Here is a 17,327-nt window from a genome sequence, read left to right as displayed (position 1 = left end):
TGAAACAAATACTTCGAAATTTTCAATACCAAGCATTCAGATCGAATCAAATATTGAATACTTACTATTCGACTGCATATTCGAAATTATCGGATATTCGCACATGCCTAATTATTACCTCCACAATGAAGCACATCTGTTTCAATGGGCTACCTTTCAAAGATCCCAGATATGCATATTTTGCTGAGAAATGAGCTTTGTTAAGAGAGAAAAGGCTGTAAACAACAAGACTCACTGTACACTTACCTCGACACGTGATGACTATTTTGGGATGAGTGAGTTGATCAACTGAACCTTCTAAATTCTTCGCAAGAATTAACAACACTTGGAGCATGGCTAAACTAGAGGTGGATTTATGGGTCAATCATTCTCGGAAAGGGCAGTTGGGAGGGGGGTTTCATTTCAGCCATGTATTCCTAAATGGGGTTCAGCGTGGTTTTCCATTGTAAAATTGCTCGCTTGTTGGGTCAGGATGACCATCTCCTCCAGCAGCTTTTTTAGATGGATAAATGAATACTAGCATTCGGAGTAAAAAAAAGGTATGCAAGTAATGAAAAGGAAACCTCCATTGATATCACATGCAGGTACCAAATTGTAATATTGTGTAGAAATGTGACTTCATGTTTAATGTCACAAATTTAACTGTACTGCTATGAATATAGATTTATTTGTTCAGTTCTGATTGCCTTAGCTAAGAAAACAGCTTTCCGTGCTTAAAAAACAGGAAGATAGTTGTAGTAGGTCCAGCTTTTCATCTGTACTAAAGAAGTGAAATGCTCACAAGTTGAGTTCAGGGTGTCTTTACACTCATTTTAAAGATTGTTTACACTTTTGTTTTATGCAGAGGTGGCTGCTATGGTAAGTTTCACCTGACATCATATGTGGTTGCCGTGTTCTTCAAAATCATGAAAAATGCATTGTAGTTATGGCGGGGCTAATCTACAAACATAGAATTTTTCAGTACAAGGGCGGCTTGCCGTCGTTGGCTGCAAAACAAAATTCATATTACCTTGCCGGTGTCGTCTCGTTGTCATTCCTAGGAACACTGAAAAGATTTTCATCAATCATCTATTTGCTTCCCTAGACCATGTTCAGGCCGCGGCAGTCGCATTTCGACGGAGCCGAAATGCTAGAGGCCTGTGTAGTACCGTGCGATGTCAGTGCATGTTAAAGAACCCCAGGCGGTAGAAATTATCTGGAGCCCTCCACTACGGTGCTTCTCATATCCTGATTCGCTTTGAGATGTCAAACCCTTAAACTAAACTAAAAAAATACCATGTTCACTGCTTTGTAGTTTTGTTCATACTATTAATGTGACAGCATTAAAAGCCTCATCAAAAGAAAGTGTCATTGATTATAAAATGTGCCCATTGGCTGAAGAGAAGCGACGTCACCTTACGTCACCTAGTTACCTTACATGATGGCAAGGCAATCATCACATAAGGTTATTAGGTGTTCTGTTAATTTTTTTGCATGCACTCAATATTGGCAGTGACATCATTCTTGGTGCAAGAGTTTTGTGTGGTATTTATTGTGTTGAAAGCCATCTGTATGGCTCAACTTCACCATATTGGCTGTGCTAGCAGCATGGGCCTCTGTTTTAGCCAGCTTGCTCAAGCCAGCATGACAAAAATGACATGTGGTCTGTTGTACTTATATATGCGAGTTTTCACACAAGTGCTCGTGGCATTTCCAGGAGTTTTTCTTTGATTTATGAAATGAAAGCTATGGAACATGGCCAAATGGCTGAGCAATATCCCATGCCCCTTGATTTACAGAGCAAAACCATGTTTGGAATTTACTTTTGCATTCCTGTGAGAATTTCCTGGACATTTGGAATCACTGCCCTTTGTGAATTTATGCAGTTTTGGATTAACCTGTCTGCGGAATGTCATATTTTGATTTATTTTCAGTATGTGTCATTATATTAATTTCGCTTTTGGCATTAGACAACTTCTATCACTACATGCCACCTCTGCATAAAATTCTATTACCAGCAAGCCAGTGATTTAGGCAGTAGATACATTTATAGACCTTTCCACCAGGTGAGGAGATATCGAAACGCTAACTAGTAGTTGCTAACTAGTACCTCTGCTGCTTCCACCACGCTAGCATGGGGTGCACACAACAAGCCAGCGAACAATGTGGCGACACCTAGGGAGCCCTCATTGGAAAGGTCTATAGTACTAGCCTGTAGTAATGATGTTGCACTCAATACATAAGCTCTGTTGCTCACTAGCATGTTGATCATTTTCAGCCATGGACATTACTGATGTCATCAGTGGGAAGATTGACAGTGACGAAGAGAAGCAGCATTTCGTCCCCTATGTTCAGTAAGTATAGTTGATTATAAAGCACTGGAACTAGCATGTATTAAGTGTGGGTACACTTGATCTTTACTCACGTTGAACCGTAGCCATCTTACCTCAACTGTCTGTATGAGGATAAAGTGTTGAGGATAAATGTGTGTATAGGTCCACAAGACTGCATTAACAACCTAGCCGATAAGACCACTCAGTAAATTTCTTTCTTTATGAAACATTCTTTTTTGCACAAATAAACTAACTTCTGTCATGATATGTGCCAACTAAGCAGTACAACCTCTCTACAGTAAAGTTGCTCAGATCAGCAATGATCTTTATTATATCAGTTGTTTTGTGATGGTATGGCTCTCAGGATGCTGTCTAGTAATTTTTAAACACAAAGTATTGGTTTGTAAAAGCAGCTCTTAGAAATACCTCCCATCCTGCTTTTATCATTCTTTTATGTGCTAATTATTTATTTTCAGTTATAACATTTTATGTTATCACATTTTCAATTTTCAATTTCGTACTGTGCGATGTCAGTGCACTTTAAAGAACCCCGGCTGGTTGAAATTTCCGGAGTCCTTCACTACGGCGTCTCTCATAGCCTGAGTCTCTTTGGGCGTTAATCCCCCATAAACTAAACTAAACTTAACAAAACATTTTCAATTTCGTCTGCCTTGCGGAAGTGTCTGCACAAATATAACGCGGCCATGATTATAATGTGAAGGGGGGAGTAATCTTCTGCGACCTCATTGTTTTAGGAGGCAATAGTTGGGAAACATGCGCGACAATCGAGCGCGGCTAAACCACCCACAGTGTGCTCCCGCGCCTCCGCTTCTTGCAGCTGTTGATTTCTGCTTCATGCTGTCAAGTGCTGAGACAATTCACCCCTTTTTTCCCCTTCCCTACTCCTCACTGCACTTTTGCTACATTTCCGTTCTAGTGGCCCGCACCACCTTCTTTTCATGTGCACCATGTACCTTGCCTCATGACCCCAAGGCCTTCAAAAACTTGGCTTCTCCACGCAGCTCATGAGCTGTGTGGTTAAGCCACCTCAAAGGGTGCAGTTTTATTTATTTATTTATTTATTTATTTATTTATTTCTTTATTTCACTATACTGTGAGCCTTTTCCAGGCTCTGACAAGAGTGTAATGATGTAAAATACATAAAAAAAAAGGTCAAGGTGTTCCGAAACATTAATCAAGGAATCGTCGCACACGGGAATCGTCGCATCAGTGAGCGCACAGCTGTAAACTCAGTGAAAGACACTCATGAACGACATATAAAAAGAAAGCATTGGCTAGTAATAAATTTTTACAAAAGTGACTTCTTCAAAGAAAGATTCAAGATTTTTAACAAAAGCATCAACTGACAGGTCATTCATAAACTGGTGGGGCAGGCTATTCCATAATTCTGTGGCACGAGGAAAAAAATGAAAACTTAAATGCGTCACACCTTGCAGCCAGCAGTCTTATGCACATGTCCTGATTGATTCTTTTAGAGATGTGATGAGGTGGCTTTGGGTAGGCGTCTTTATCTATGGTAATACAATTGGAATAAAGCAGAAGAAATTTCTTGCTCACAAACTGTCGTCGGCAGTCTAAAGTCGAGATGCTCGCCCTTTTGCGCAGAAGTGTCACGCTATCGTAATGTGAGTAATGTGAATAAACAAAACAGACAGCAAGGTTTTGAACAAGGTTGAGGACTGGGCGAGTTGGTAAGTATTCATTTTAAACCAGCCAGAAGACGCGACACAAAGGAAGAAGCAAACAAGACGAGGCTGGACTAACAACTGAAGTTTTATTGAAAGGAAGAAAACAACGAAGACTCGCACTGAGATGCGCGCGCACATAAGCCGTATCAATGAAAGGGCACACAAAAAAATTTTTCAATGTCAGGGTCTTACTAACAAGTTATCTAAAAAGGCAAATTCCTTAGCGTGAAGGTTTACCGACGGCTTAGCCACACACGTGTCCTTAGCCTTAGCAATGTAGAAGGCTTCAACTATCTCGCGACAGATTTGTTTTTCATTTCTATAAACTACAGTAGTGTCGCTGAAGTCAGGCGTGCAAAGAGACAGATCATCGTCCGATTTGCATTCTCGAGATTGCACGTGCAACGCCAGATTAGAGTTCGCCTTCCCACCCAGAGAGTTAGAATGCTCCGTCAGGCGCACATTTAGACATCTGCCCGTCTGCCCGTAGTAGCATCGACCACAAGGCAGCGGAACGTGATACACCACATTCTTTCTGCAAGGGATGAGCCGTGTCTTATGTGACGCTGTACATCGGGAACGATCACTTGATGTTTTATCAAGCCTCCTTTTTACGCTGGCGCACAAGCCTCCTATCTTGTTTTTAGCTGTGAAGACAACGCCAACATCATACTTCGCCGCAAGTTTCTTGAGTCGGTGTGAAACACCATGGAGGTAGGGAAAGGCGGCCACCTTTTTTCGCCGCACCTCCACGTCAGCATCTTCCGGCCCCGTGTTGCTCTTTCTCAAGCGAGTCAAAACACGTTCAGACAAGCGGGCAAGGTGGGCAGTTGGAAACCCAGCTGCCATTAACTTTGAAACCTGCTGCGAGAATGAGTCCTCAACGCGGTGATGGCAAGACTTACGTAAAGCGGACTTGATGCATGCGACTGCCAAGCCATCCTTTACCAACCTCGAGTGGTCAGACTGATAGCTAAGCAGAGGCTTCCCTGACCTGGGGCTGTAGCCCCAACATACGTGATCGTCCCCAAAGCACAGGTCTAAATCAAGAAACTGCAAATGGTTATCTTTAGGAAATTCAGACGTAAAAGACAGGCCCTGACCGCCCTCCTTGAACATTCCTAGAACATCTTGTGCCAACCTATCAGAGTCATCCTTGCCTAAGAAAATCAAGTAGTCATCAACGTAGCGAAACGCTACTACGCCGATGGCTTCCAAACCAGGCTGTAAAGCAGTGTCAACTTTGGAAAGAAAAATGTCGCTGAGCATAGGGTCACAGGTCGCACCTTTGCTCAGCGACATTTTTCTTTCCAAAGTTGACACTGCTTTACAGCCTGGTTTGGAAGCCATCGGCGTAGTAGCGTTTCGCTACGTTGATGACTACTTGATTTTCTTAGGCAAGGATGACTCTGATAGGTTGGCACAAGATGTTCTAGGAATGTTCAAGGAGGGCGGTCAGGGCCTGTCTTTTACGTCTGAATTTCCTAAAGATAACCATTTGCAGTTTCTTGATTTAGACCTGTGCTTTGGGGACGATCACGTATGTTGGGGCTACAGCCCCAGGTCAGGGAAGCCTCTGCTTAGCTATCAGTCTGACCACTCGAGGTTGGTAAAGGATGGCTTGGCAGTCGCATGCATCAAGTCCGCTTTACGTAAGTCTTGCCATCACCGCGTTGAGGACTCATTCTCGCAGCAGGTTTCAAAGTTAATGGCAGCTGGGTTTCCAACTGCCCACCTTGCCCGCTTGTCTGAACGTGTTTTGACTCGCTTGAGAAAGAGCAACACGGGGTCGGAAGATGCTGACGTGGAGGTGCGGCGAAAAAAGGTGGCCGCCTTTCCCTACCTCCATGGTGTTTCACACCGACTCAAGAAACTTGCGGCGAAGTATGATGTTGGCGTTGTCTTCACAGCTAAAAACAAGATAGGAGGCTTGTGCGCCAGCGTAAAAAGGAGGCTTGATAAAACATCAAGTGATCGTTCCCGATGTACAGCGTCACATAAGACACGGCTCATCCCTTGCAGAAAGAATGTGGTGTATCGCGTTCCGCTGCCTTGTGGTCGATGCTACTACGGGCAGACGGGCAGATGTCTAAATGTGCGCCTGACGGAGCATTCTAACTCTCTGGGTGGGAAGGCGAACTCTAATCTGGCGTTGCACGTGCAATCTCGAGAATGCAAATCGGACGATGATCTGTCTCTTTGCACGCCTGACTTCAGCGACACTACTGTAGTTTATAGAAATGAAAAACAAATCTGTCGCGAGATAGTTGAAGCCTTCTACATTGCTAAGGCTAAGGACACGTGTGTGGCTAAGCCGTCGGTAAACCTTCACGCTAAGGAATTTGCCTTTTTAGATAACTTGTTAGTAAGACCCTGACATTGAAAAATTTTTTTGTGTGCCCTTTCACTGATACGGCTTATGTGCGCACGCATCTCAGTGCGAGTCTTCGTTGATTTCTTCCTTTCAATAAAACTTCAGTTGTTAGTCCAGCCTCGTCTTGTTTGCTTCTTCCTTTGTGTCGCGTCTTCTGGCTGGTTTAAAATGAAGGTTTTGAATTTTTCCTAATTTCTTTTTCAGGTAAGACTGATGGGAGTTCCAAACTGTGGCGCTGTACTCAATAATCGGTCTTACTAGGGTCTTGTAGGCGTTAAGCTTTACATGCGAGGGTGCAGCTGACAATTTTCATTGGTGGAATCCAAGTTGTCGGTGTGCTTTTGTACAGATGTTATCTATGTGTGATTCCCAATTCAATTTTTCAGTGAACGTCACTTCCAAGTATTTTACCTGATTATTACGCATGACTACAGATCCTGATAACAAATAAGTAAAATAAATGTTTTTTTTTTCGTTATGGTAATTGATGATGTTTTAGTGACATTTATTCTCATACCCCAAGTGTCACACCAGGAGGCAGTGTTACGCAGCGTTAAGTTTAGATTAAGTTGGTCATCTTCAGAATGAACAGTAGTGTACACTACGCAGTCATCAGCAAACAGTCTTAATACAACATTTGGAGTGACGCAAGAAAAATATCATTGATGTATATTAGAAAAAGTGCAGGCCCTAATACGGATCCCTACGGTACACTACTACTGTACTACTATACTACTGCTCTTCTACTATGTCCATTTGCCTCTGACCTTGCAATTATGCCGTTCGTAGACTGCATTTGCAGCGATGTCATTTTCTGCGGAAAGTATGTCGCAATGGCCAGATGCCCTTTACTATAACCGATCCTTTATTTTAACCCTTTATAATGCCTGAGTTGTATTCATGTCTGACAAGCATACAAATGGTAAAGTGGCACTCAAAATGACTCTAGAGATTGGATGACATCACTTTCAAACTGTTCCGACCTCTGGTTTTGTAGAAAAAACGGGTACACATGTGTAACAATGACTTTGTAAAACGACTTCAAATGTGGTACATATCTGTACCTCACACAGTTTCTCAAATTTATTTTTCCCTCCATAATGGCCCTCATCACACTGTACACCTGTGTTTATGAACACGCACAGAGCACCAAGGTAGCCTATAAGCGAAAGGTAAAAACATGCTTGATGGCCTTTTCATTTCAGTAGTATTCAGCACGCAAAAATATGGTATGTAGGGGCACCGTTGTCAGTTTGCCAGGCTGTGCTCTGATATAAAGGGTTCAAGAAACCTTTACTATGTATTACAAAAAAAAATGTACAGTCGTCTATGAAAGACAAAATGGGACCACAGCTACACTTTACTATATCGATGTTTACTACAGCGGGGCTCTACTGCAATTTAAAATGTGGTTTATGCCTGTGAAACAAATTTTTGTATTTTATTGATCAGTTTATAATAAGATTACTCACATGGACATGAGGATTATCAGTTTATATTGTGTGCCAAGCAGGACTGTTAGTGGGACTAGGTGGACAAACACAGATAGGCAAATGGCTAGGTTAAGTGCTGTGTAGATATACGAACTTCTCATTGTAGTTATGTCATAATCGTCTGCATACTGATTGACCCACTAGAAAATGGAGATTAGCAGATGCCTCTCAATCTATAGCACTATGACCATTTCTAAAATGTTACAGCACATTGTTGATTTTTTTGTTTTTGGGGTGTTGCACTTTGCATATGGTTTTATGAGTCATTTTAGGAAAGCTATGAAAGGGCTTTTTTTATCCTTGTCCAGCATAGTTAAGTTCTAAAATTTTGTTTTTGAAAGCTGACTTGTGGTGTTATTCATTTCAACATATGCTCTGTACCATTGCAGTTTCATACGCTTCACAAGTAAGTAAGGTGAATGCCTGTTCTTTCTACCAATGAGTCACAATTAACATATTCAATGGGAACCATGGTAGAGAAAGGGCAAGCAGATGGTTCCTTGACACTCGCAAAGTGGACAAGAAGGGGAAAGCCTCAGGGTGCTTGCTAACGTTTCGACAAGAGGGCTTGTCTTTGTCTGGGCTAAGCGTTCATCATTGGTGGGGTTTGAATAGGGCCTTTACTCCGAGGAGGTCTGCCTCCAAAGAGTGGAGGCCCTATTTAAACCCCACCAATGATGAGCGCTTTGCGCTGACGAAGGGCCTCAACTCCAAGGAAGCCTCAACGAGGAGTGAAGGCCCTATTCAAACCCCGCCAATGATGAACGCTTTGCCCAGACGAAAACAAGTCCTCTTGTCGAAACATTGGCAAGCACCCCGAGACTTTCCCTTCCCTTGTTCACTCTGTGTGTATATTCATTGGGAAGTTTAATTTCGAAAATCGGTTTATATAGTTCAATTTATTCACAGGCACTTATGTTGCTAGTGACGGTTCATCCATTAAGTTGTTTTTTTTTTGGTGCTGCTTGGGTTGTAACAAGAGCAGTATTGAATTATACCCTCAAGATTACTACATTTTAAGGACTGTGTTTGTCCACATAGTAATTTGCAATAGCTGTTGCAGTTTTCTGGGACAATTCAACTTACTAAAGAGTGCCAGGCTATGTGGAGGTTCTGGGACTGTGCATGAGTGGGTGAGACTGCATCATGGTTGAATCCTGTTGCATACAGATGCTGGTTACATTGTCTTGCAAAGTATACAATGAGGCACCACTTGAACAAACTTCTGATGACCTTAAGGAAATGTTTGCTGAAGTGAAAGCTTTTTCAACTGGTTGTAAGTACGAAGTGACTTATTTAGATGAACTTGTGTAAATTTGAGACAATCAAATGATCCTGAAGGATTTTCCTTCATAATATAGAAAATTTACTTTAGTAGAGTTAGCTGTTGGGCTAGTTAGTATTGTAGATTTAAGTTCATAGGTTTCCAGCACAATGTCACAAGGCCAAAGAAGGTAAGAAGAAAGAAGAGAAGGACGAACACAGTGCATTCTACGCATCTGTTGTGTATTTATTACCTTTGCTCGAATGCTGCAGTTTTCTACTTAATATTGGTATTCGAAACAAAAAGTCTGTGCTACTCCAAAAACAATGCCCTCTTTGCTACTTCATGGAACATGGAACACAATGTTGTCACCGTGGTGGCTCAGCAGTTATGGCGCTCGGCTGCTGACCTGAAACACGCGGGTTTCGATCCCGGCCGTGGCAGTCAAATTTCGATGGAGGCGAAATTCTAGAGGCCCTTGTGCTGTGCAATGTCAGTGCACGTTAAAGAACCCCAGGTAGTCGAAATTTCTGGAGCCCTTCACTTCATAGCCCGAGTCTGTTTGGGACGTTAAACCCCCATAAATCATAAACCAATTGCTATGTGGCTGCAGTTATGGCTATGGCAAGTGTGGTAGTCAATATGCACGGCTACTGCTCAGGCTGCAATCCAAATGCACTTTGCCAGGGTACACTGGAGCTTGCTGGTCTGTAACAGTGTGGTACATTCACGTGGAGGGAGGAGCAGGCACTAATGGACTGGAGCTCACTATGCTCTTCCAGAGGATAACACTTGACTGCGTGTAGCACTTCAGCAGGGACAGGGGCAGACAGGTTTAAAATCTTGTGTTTTGCAGCAAAGCTTGTGCTGTCACTTGGATGTGGTGACTCCATGCTCATGCTTTGAGGGCTTGGGTTTGGCAGGTGTGGGGAGCGAGACTTCTTGGACACTGCCATCAAGAAGGCCTTGGCTGCCAAGGAAGTGACCCAGAAGGAGCACAAGGGCCAGGGCCTCTGGATCTGCCTCAAGCTGCTGCATGGTGACAACAAGCAAGTGCGGGAGGAGAACCCGCATCTTGTTTCTGGGACCACAGCTGTGGCACGCAAGATGGGCTTCCCTGAGGTTATCCTGCCTGGTGAGATGCCTGCCTGTTTGCGTTGCTAGCTTGAGGCTTCAGTTTCCCTTTCACATACACAATGCTCTCTTCAGAATAACGTTTTTCCTTTCTACTCTTTTGCCTCTTAAATTCACTTGTCCTTCAGTAGTGCCCTCTTTCGGTGAAAAAGCCATGGTTTGTGTTTCGATGTGAACCCTCCACCCCTGTGCCCCTAGTTCTGTTCTGACCACCATGCTGGTCAGAGTGCAGTATGGCAGTTACTTGTGAAGGTATTGGTTTTGCAATAGGTCTGTTGTCTAAAGTATAGGAGGTATTCCTTGAGGCCGTGCTACCAGACGGCGCGAGCGTCGTCGCGGCTAGCGCGCCTTGTTGGCGGTCGTTTCACGCCAACTCGCGCAGTGTCAAGTACGCCGTGAAATATCTGGCCTATATTGTTAGTGATCCGTAACATCTTTGCACATTGTTAAATGTGTCAGCGTCCACTTTTTTTTTTGTCTGGAATGCTTTGTGAGCATGAGGTTTGCAGCAGAATTCTTCTGCACAGTCATATAACCGAGTTGCATGTTCAGTGTTTCGGTTAGGTGGCCACACTACGCCGCAACTCTGCAGCAAAACTGGCCAGCTGCACGCAAAAATGTACACGACTTGCAGCGTTTAATATCAGTTGATAGCTGTCTGCTATTCATGCTGGACACATCGTAGATAAACAGCACATGATTAATTACCCACATTCCAAAACTGGCACCGCAGAAGCTTGTATTTCCAGCTGTTGTATACCTGCTGACTTCATAACTGCTGAGGCTTCATAGACAATGTTTCAGCAGAAAGGCAAGTGTCATAACTGCTTTGTTTTGCACGACAGAGCGGTCGAGCAAATACTGTCATGCGCTCGTAGCACGAACGGCAGACCCAGCAAGACTGCTTTGCAGTTTTGGTTGTAGCAACATAGCGCTGCTTCGAATGCACAAGACCTGGTATCTAGGCCGGCTCACAGAGGTGCAATGTGCAGCGATTCCACTAGATTCAGTAGTGAAATGTCACTTTCAGCAAATAGAGATGACAAGCTAACCGACAGCTAGGCGAACAGACACTTCGAATTACTCCCCTCTCCAAAAGCAGCACTTCGGCCGTCGGCACCCTGAGCACGGCTCTTGGGCTTGCCCGCTTGTCAAACAATTGCACCCTCTCATAGATTTGTACGGTTTAATATCTTGGCCTGGCGGCAAACCTAAGCCGTGCACAAGGCAGGCTACGAAATCGGAGAATTCAACACATGGCAGCAGTCCTGTACGTCTCACACCACGCCGGTGGCTCCGTGTTCTTACGGGTCGACGTTTTCGCGAAGTGGAACCTTTTCAGTGTGCCCGCTCTTTTCTGCTTCGCGCAGTTCGCGGCATATCCGCTCAGTCACACGGTCTTACAGGCCGGACAGAAGTTATCTGCATCAAGACGCGAAATACACTCACATTTCACACGTCACCAGTGAGTTAAATGCTGCGGCTGGCTGCGGCGGCCGTGCGCATGCCCACCAACGTGGTGAATGCCGCGCTGGCCGCTAGCGCCCCTTGCAGATGATGTCATGTTAATACCTCCTATACTTGCATAGTATGGCGAGGTGTGTGCTGTTTTGAATAAATAGTAATATTTTATGTTATAACGATTGTATTTACTCTTGCTCTGTTGCAGGTGATGTGCGCAATGACTTGTACTTGACACTTGTCCAGGCTGAGTTCTCCAAAGGTGCCAAGACTTCAGATAGAAACATAGAGGTCACAGTGAAAGTGTGCAATGATCAAGGAGTCGTCATTCCTGTAAGCCTGGTTCTTGATTTCATGTGAATCTTATGTTACATTGAGCAGAAGATTTAAACAGGAGTGTTCTGTTTTGAGAGTCGGTATGAAGAAGTATCGCTGATGGTTTGCTGATGCATGTAGAAGACGGCAAGCACCTTTTTTGAGCAGAATAAGTGAAATCTTAACTTTTTCAATTCCAAACTTTTAAGTTAAACGTACCGTCATGAACAAAAGTTGGTTAGATGTGGATTCATGGAAAAAAATTTATTTCTGCATTGCCTCGCTAGTTAGTCAGCTGATATTTTTGCTGTGAATGGAGCACCCATGTCCCCTCGTGATTATTCAGCACTTTTCATTAAAGGGATGGAGACGCCAAATTTTTGGTTGGCGTGTTCTTTGTTTCAAATGTTGCGTATTGTCCCAGGACGCGTGATACACACTGCGCAATTCATATAGGTGCGGTAAATAATTTATTATTGCATTATTTATACTGAGCGATTTTGGTTTCTATTTCTGAGCGCCAGACTGTGCAGCGACGTCGCGATCCGGGAAGAGTAGCAACCCCGGTCATGTGGGCTCCAAAAGTAGTGACACACGGAGGGCTGCATCATCTGCTCTCCTACACATGCTGTGCATAGCAGCGCCTTTCGAAATCATGTGCCGGCAAACTTGGTCGGTACTGCGATATGCTGAGGAGAGCCAAGCGAGCGAGGAAGGACACTAAGTCCTGAAACCAAGCGGCTTGCTTCGGCCGATTTCAATCGCCATACCTCGTATGTGAACGTGGTTTCTGCGTTGTATTTCGCTTTGCCACGCCGACGCCGATGCTCGGCGGACATCTGTGTATGTGGCCCGTAGCTGACACATTACTGCGACACGATGCCTCAGTTTTCCTACCGGCCAATACCAGTCTGTCTTCACTTCGCACCGCCCGTGCAGCCGTGCTGCAAGACTGTATGCTCAGGGTCCTGTGGCGTCTGATTACGATATCTGCTGTTAGTTTAGCAAACAGTCCATATATTCGCTAAATGAATGCTTCCAGACAATTGTACAGGATTCAGCATCTACCGCACGGGTACGTAACTCCTCCAGGAATGCGCCCGTGACGACGACTGCATCTCGGGGCTACTTTTGTTTACATATCTGCATCTGTATACAGGCAGCAATTGCGCGTTAGTTCGGCATGAATTGTAAGCTGCGTTCCACTTAGGTTAAGCAAGCTCTTCTCTTTTGCGGCGGTTGTGCGTTTACTTGTTTCCGCAATGCGTTAACTTTACAAGAATCGCCGAAGAATGCGAGCGCCAGCCTGGGGAACACTTCATATAGCCGGGTTATTAACAACACGTAGGACCGGCATTTCTGACTCGTTGTAACTGCTTTTTTGTTTTTCCGATGAGTGCAATACTTAAATTTAAATTGGTTTATCTAGAGGTATGTTCGGCACCCATTTGAGATAAATTAAATGGCTTTATTTGTTGCCCTTAAGCGACACTGACGACTGTATACGTGCCGCCGCGGGCGCCTGCAGCATTGACCGACAGACTGGGTCATACTGCCTAGCAGCGGCGCTTCCCGCTTGATGTATTTGCGTCCTAAGATGTAAACAATCCTCAATATCAGGTCACTGTTGTCAAAACTACGCTCGATGACCATTTGTATTCGCTAAAACTCACGGACTCGCTTTCCACAATCACCGACATCGCACATACGAACCCAGCGGACTCGCTAGGCCTATTCGTACTGCAGCCGAGCCGAAGGGTGAACATATGAAATGTAGTCGCTCGTTTCGCTTATTCGTATTACAGAGAAGGTGTAAACAAGAGCAACTGTAGTCATCGTCTCATCGACGTGAAGGTTCCGCTCGGCAGTGGATATATGGTGCCGAACGGCTTATGTTCCGATCAGCGCACCGACGCAGTGCCTCTCCGATGTCGCGCGTCGCCGTTCGTAGTACGTGTACGTCACGTTACTGTGCTGTGATGTCACTACTATTCACTGATATCGTTCCCAGGGCTCTACGTCACGACCTATAACACTAGCGATGGGCCTCGATCGTGAGAAAGAGCATTTAGGGACTCTTTGGAGCTCAATTAAAATATATTTTAAGTGCTTGTTGCATCCAATACTTCGCTGTGGGTGACCTTACATACAGAGGAAGCCCAAAACATGCTTATTATAGCTTTAAAATTTGATGTCCCAACCCCTTTAAGGGAGGACACTACCCTAAACAGCGAACTTTTGAACTGCTTGCTCTATTTCACTGAAACTTTCGGGGCTGGTTTGTATCACTGCTGGCACCATCTCTGCTAAATTTCATTATTCGGCTGGGGGTTTTCTTGGACAGTGGAGTGCTGAAAATAAAGTGGGGCGATTTTCAACCTTGTGCATTTATTTTTCTCATTTCCTGTTTTTTCAGTAAACCGAGTCTGTTAGCTTAGGAATACTATCATTCCAATATTACTTGATAATATATTAGTGTTTTAGCAACCTTTCTGGAGCAAAATTTTGTGGGGAACACAACAGGGTGTCAGTTTGTGTAGAAAAACATTTCTTCCTTCCTTTTTTTTCAATTTTTTCCTTTGTTCAAATTTCTTCTTTTTTCATACTAAAAAATGAGTTAAGAAAAATAGTGAAAAATGAAAAACCAATGTCATTCTTTATATGGTAGCATTATTTTAAAATATAGCAAAACTAAGCAAAATAATTCCACAATTGTGTGCTCTGGACATTCCTAAGGCCACATAACACAAAAAGTTCGGAAAATTAGACTTGTTTTCTAAACAATAGTTTTCCGAAGCGAGCATAATCATCCTTGTCATGAAGGCTGCATAATGTGCTTCACACTTATTCTAGAATAATGAAATTTGGCAGAGATGGTCCCAGCGGTGATATAAACTAGCCCCTCAAGTTTCAATGAAATCGAGCAAGCAGTTCAAAAGTTCACTCTTTACATTAGTGTCCCCCCTTAACCTGCTTTGCCCGACCGCATAGAAATAAATTTTTTTTTCCTCGAATCCGCATCCCGCAAACTTTTGTCCATGACTGTACATGCATGGATGCACTTTCTCAGATCCTTGTGGACAATACGTATATAGGCTGGAAACGATGAGGAACACCATAGAAGTATTTTTTGCTTTAACTAGGTGATCATGGGTAATTAACAAAATTTTTTGCCATTGGAGGTAACTGAGAACTTTAAATTACAAAGTTAATTGCTGTATGGAGACCCCGGCTGCATCATTTCTGCTACAGGACAAGGTAAATATTGTGTTCTGTGAGAGCATATAGGCACCAAAAGTAAACAGTTATACGACAAGTGGTAGTGAGGAGCAGACTAGTGTTTGTTGAAATGGGGTCGCATGTCGATTCTTATTGATGAAGCTAAATGCAGTGTTCAGGCAAAAAATCACTGCCTACTGCAAATAGGTGTACATTTCTCACCAATAAATTACTTTTGGAGTAGATTATTCATGGTGAGTGGCATGGTTTTTTTTTGTTTTTTTTTTGTCAGCGCGTTTTCGCTCCACTATTCGCAACCTCGTGTATAATGAATTTGGTACTGAAGTTCATTATAAGCGGGTTCGGGTATATTGAATTATTCCATATATCAAACAAATCGCATTGAATCATGCTGTTCATTGTAACCGCATTTGACTGTACGTATACTGCGCTTTGTTCAGTGAAGCGGTGACGCCTACTGTGCATTCTGAGCATATACTCCTGCAACAGACAGTTCTCAGAATCTCTAAGCGCAGCAAGAGTAAGGCTTTGGCAGAACGCGAGTGTGTGTAGTTAGAGAAGACGAAAGAGTGCACTTGTTCAGCTGTGCTGCAGCAAAACTCGCGTTTTCAGTGAATCACAGAAGCCTTTATGCTGTAATAATCAAAGTAGCAGAGTTGAAAAGCACAGAGGACCGATCAGAAAAGTGAGCAGTATCAAGTGATGAGGGCGAATAAACATTCTGCTAGACTCACGAAAAGTATTTGCACAACCCACTGAATGCATTGTTCCTGTTTTGGTTAGTTTTCTTGCTGTCTGTCTAGGTCTGGGGATGTCTTTTTTTTTTTTCTTTTTTTTTTCAGCTTTATGATTTTTTGGGGTGGGCGTACAATCGAGTTCAGCTTGGAGAGTAAATACGGTATGCATGAGCCCTTTCATGTGTGCTGCCAGCATTTTTAAATCCCTTTCTTGCATTCTATCCTTACACAGCGCAACACAATCACAGAAGCTTATTGGACACTTGTTTTGAGATGCTAGTTAGTGTTATTGCTCAAGTTTCTGTTTACCAATGTGAACAAGTTTGATAGCTTGTTCTAACTAGACCTTTTTTTTTACATTTCATCTGTGAAAAACTGGCCAAAGGTATACCTTTCGTCTGATGAAAAAAGTGTGGTGTATCTTGTTGGTAATTTCTTTGATTTCTGGGTTTAGCTATTCTGGTTTTGTTTCTTAAGTGCTTTTTCTTATGCTGTTTCATGTGAGAGCAGAGCAGTGTGTTTAATTTATTACTTTGAGCTGTCTCTCAAAATTATACAAGTGTAGTAGAACCTTTCTATAGTAAAGTCACATGAACATGCAAAAATATTACCATATATACTTGTGTAATGAAACCACTTGCATAAAGAACCCATCCCCCACTTTTGTCATGGAGAATTTACTTTTTTTTAAACCATTAGCTTTTTGTAGCGCGTTCCTCAGTTTTCACACTGTTCACAGCGCAGACCTTATCAGCATACCAAGACGCCGCGCACCGATTACATCACAGCATGTTTTTTTTATCTTTTGACAAGAGCTCTTGCCAGAGGGGTTTGGGGGGTGGCATGGCGCGGTGCCCTCGGCGAGCTTGGCAGAGCACCAAGACGTTATGCGCCCTCAACAGAAGCGCCGGTGGCTGTGGCTTGCTGCACACCCAGCTGCGCCACTTTATGCTTAGAGAGCTGGCAAGTGCTTGAGCATTGGAGAGGAGCGTAGCAGTTTAGGCCAAAATGCTATAAAACATCCTCTACACTGAAATGCTATGGAGTCTGGAAAAAAAAGTGAGTTCTTTACGCTAGTGTATACGGGATAACAGTATACCATATCAATTGTTGGCAATGGCATGGCTTTGAGGATGGATGCTGTCTGGTAATTTGGCTACTAAACACATAGTGTTAGTGGAACACCTACATCCAGCTCTGATCATCCCATTATGTACTAATAGTTTATGTTCAGTTATCACATTTTATGCTATCACGTTTTCGATTTTGTTGAAGTCTTGTGAAAGTA

The 17,327-nt window shown here is 43.4% G+C and overlaps 1 protein-coding gene across 1 annotated transcript in view; it reads left to right on the top strand.

Moving 5' to 3' along the window:
• Positions 1-17,327, top strand: part of mbc (dedicator of cytokinesis protein myoblast city) — a 105,022-nt gene that overhangs the window by 9,096 nt on the left and 78,599 nt on the right. The window contains exons 12-14 of the mRNA XM_077645997.1: positions 2,258-2,333; positions 10,076-10,287; positions 11,956-12,080. Of these exons, the coding sequence (XP_077502123.1) occupies positions 2,258-2,333; positions 10,076-10,287; positions 11,956-12,080 (413 nt within the window). The remainder of the gene's footprint in view (positions 1-2,257; positions 2,334-10,075; positions 10,288-11,955; positions 12,081-17,327) is intronic.

This window comes from Amblyomma americanum, chromosome 1 (genome assembly GCF_052857255.1).
Source record: "Amblyomma americanum isolate KBUSLIRL-KWMA chromosome 1, ASM5285725v1, whole genome shotgun sequence".
NCBI lineage: Eukaryota > Metazoa > Arthropoda > Arachnida > Ixodida > Ixodidae > Amblyomma > Amblyomma americanum.
This window is presented reverse-complemented; position numbering and strand designations above follow the sequence as displayed.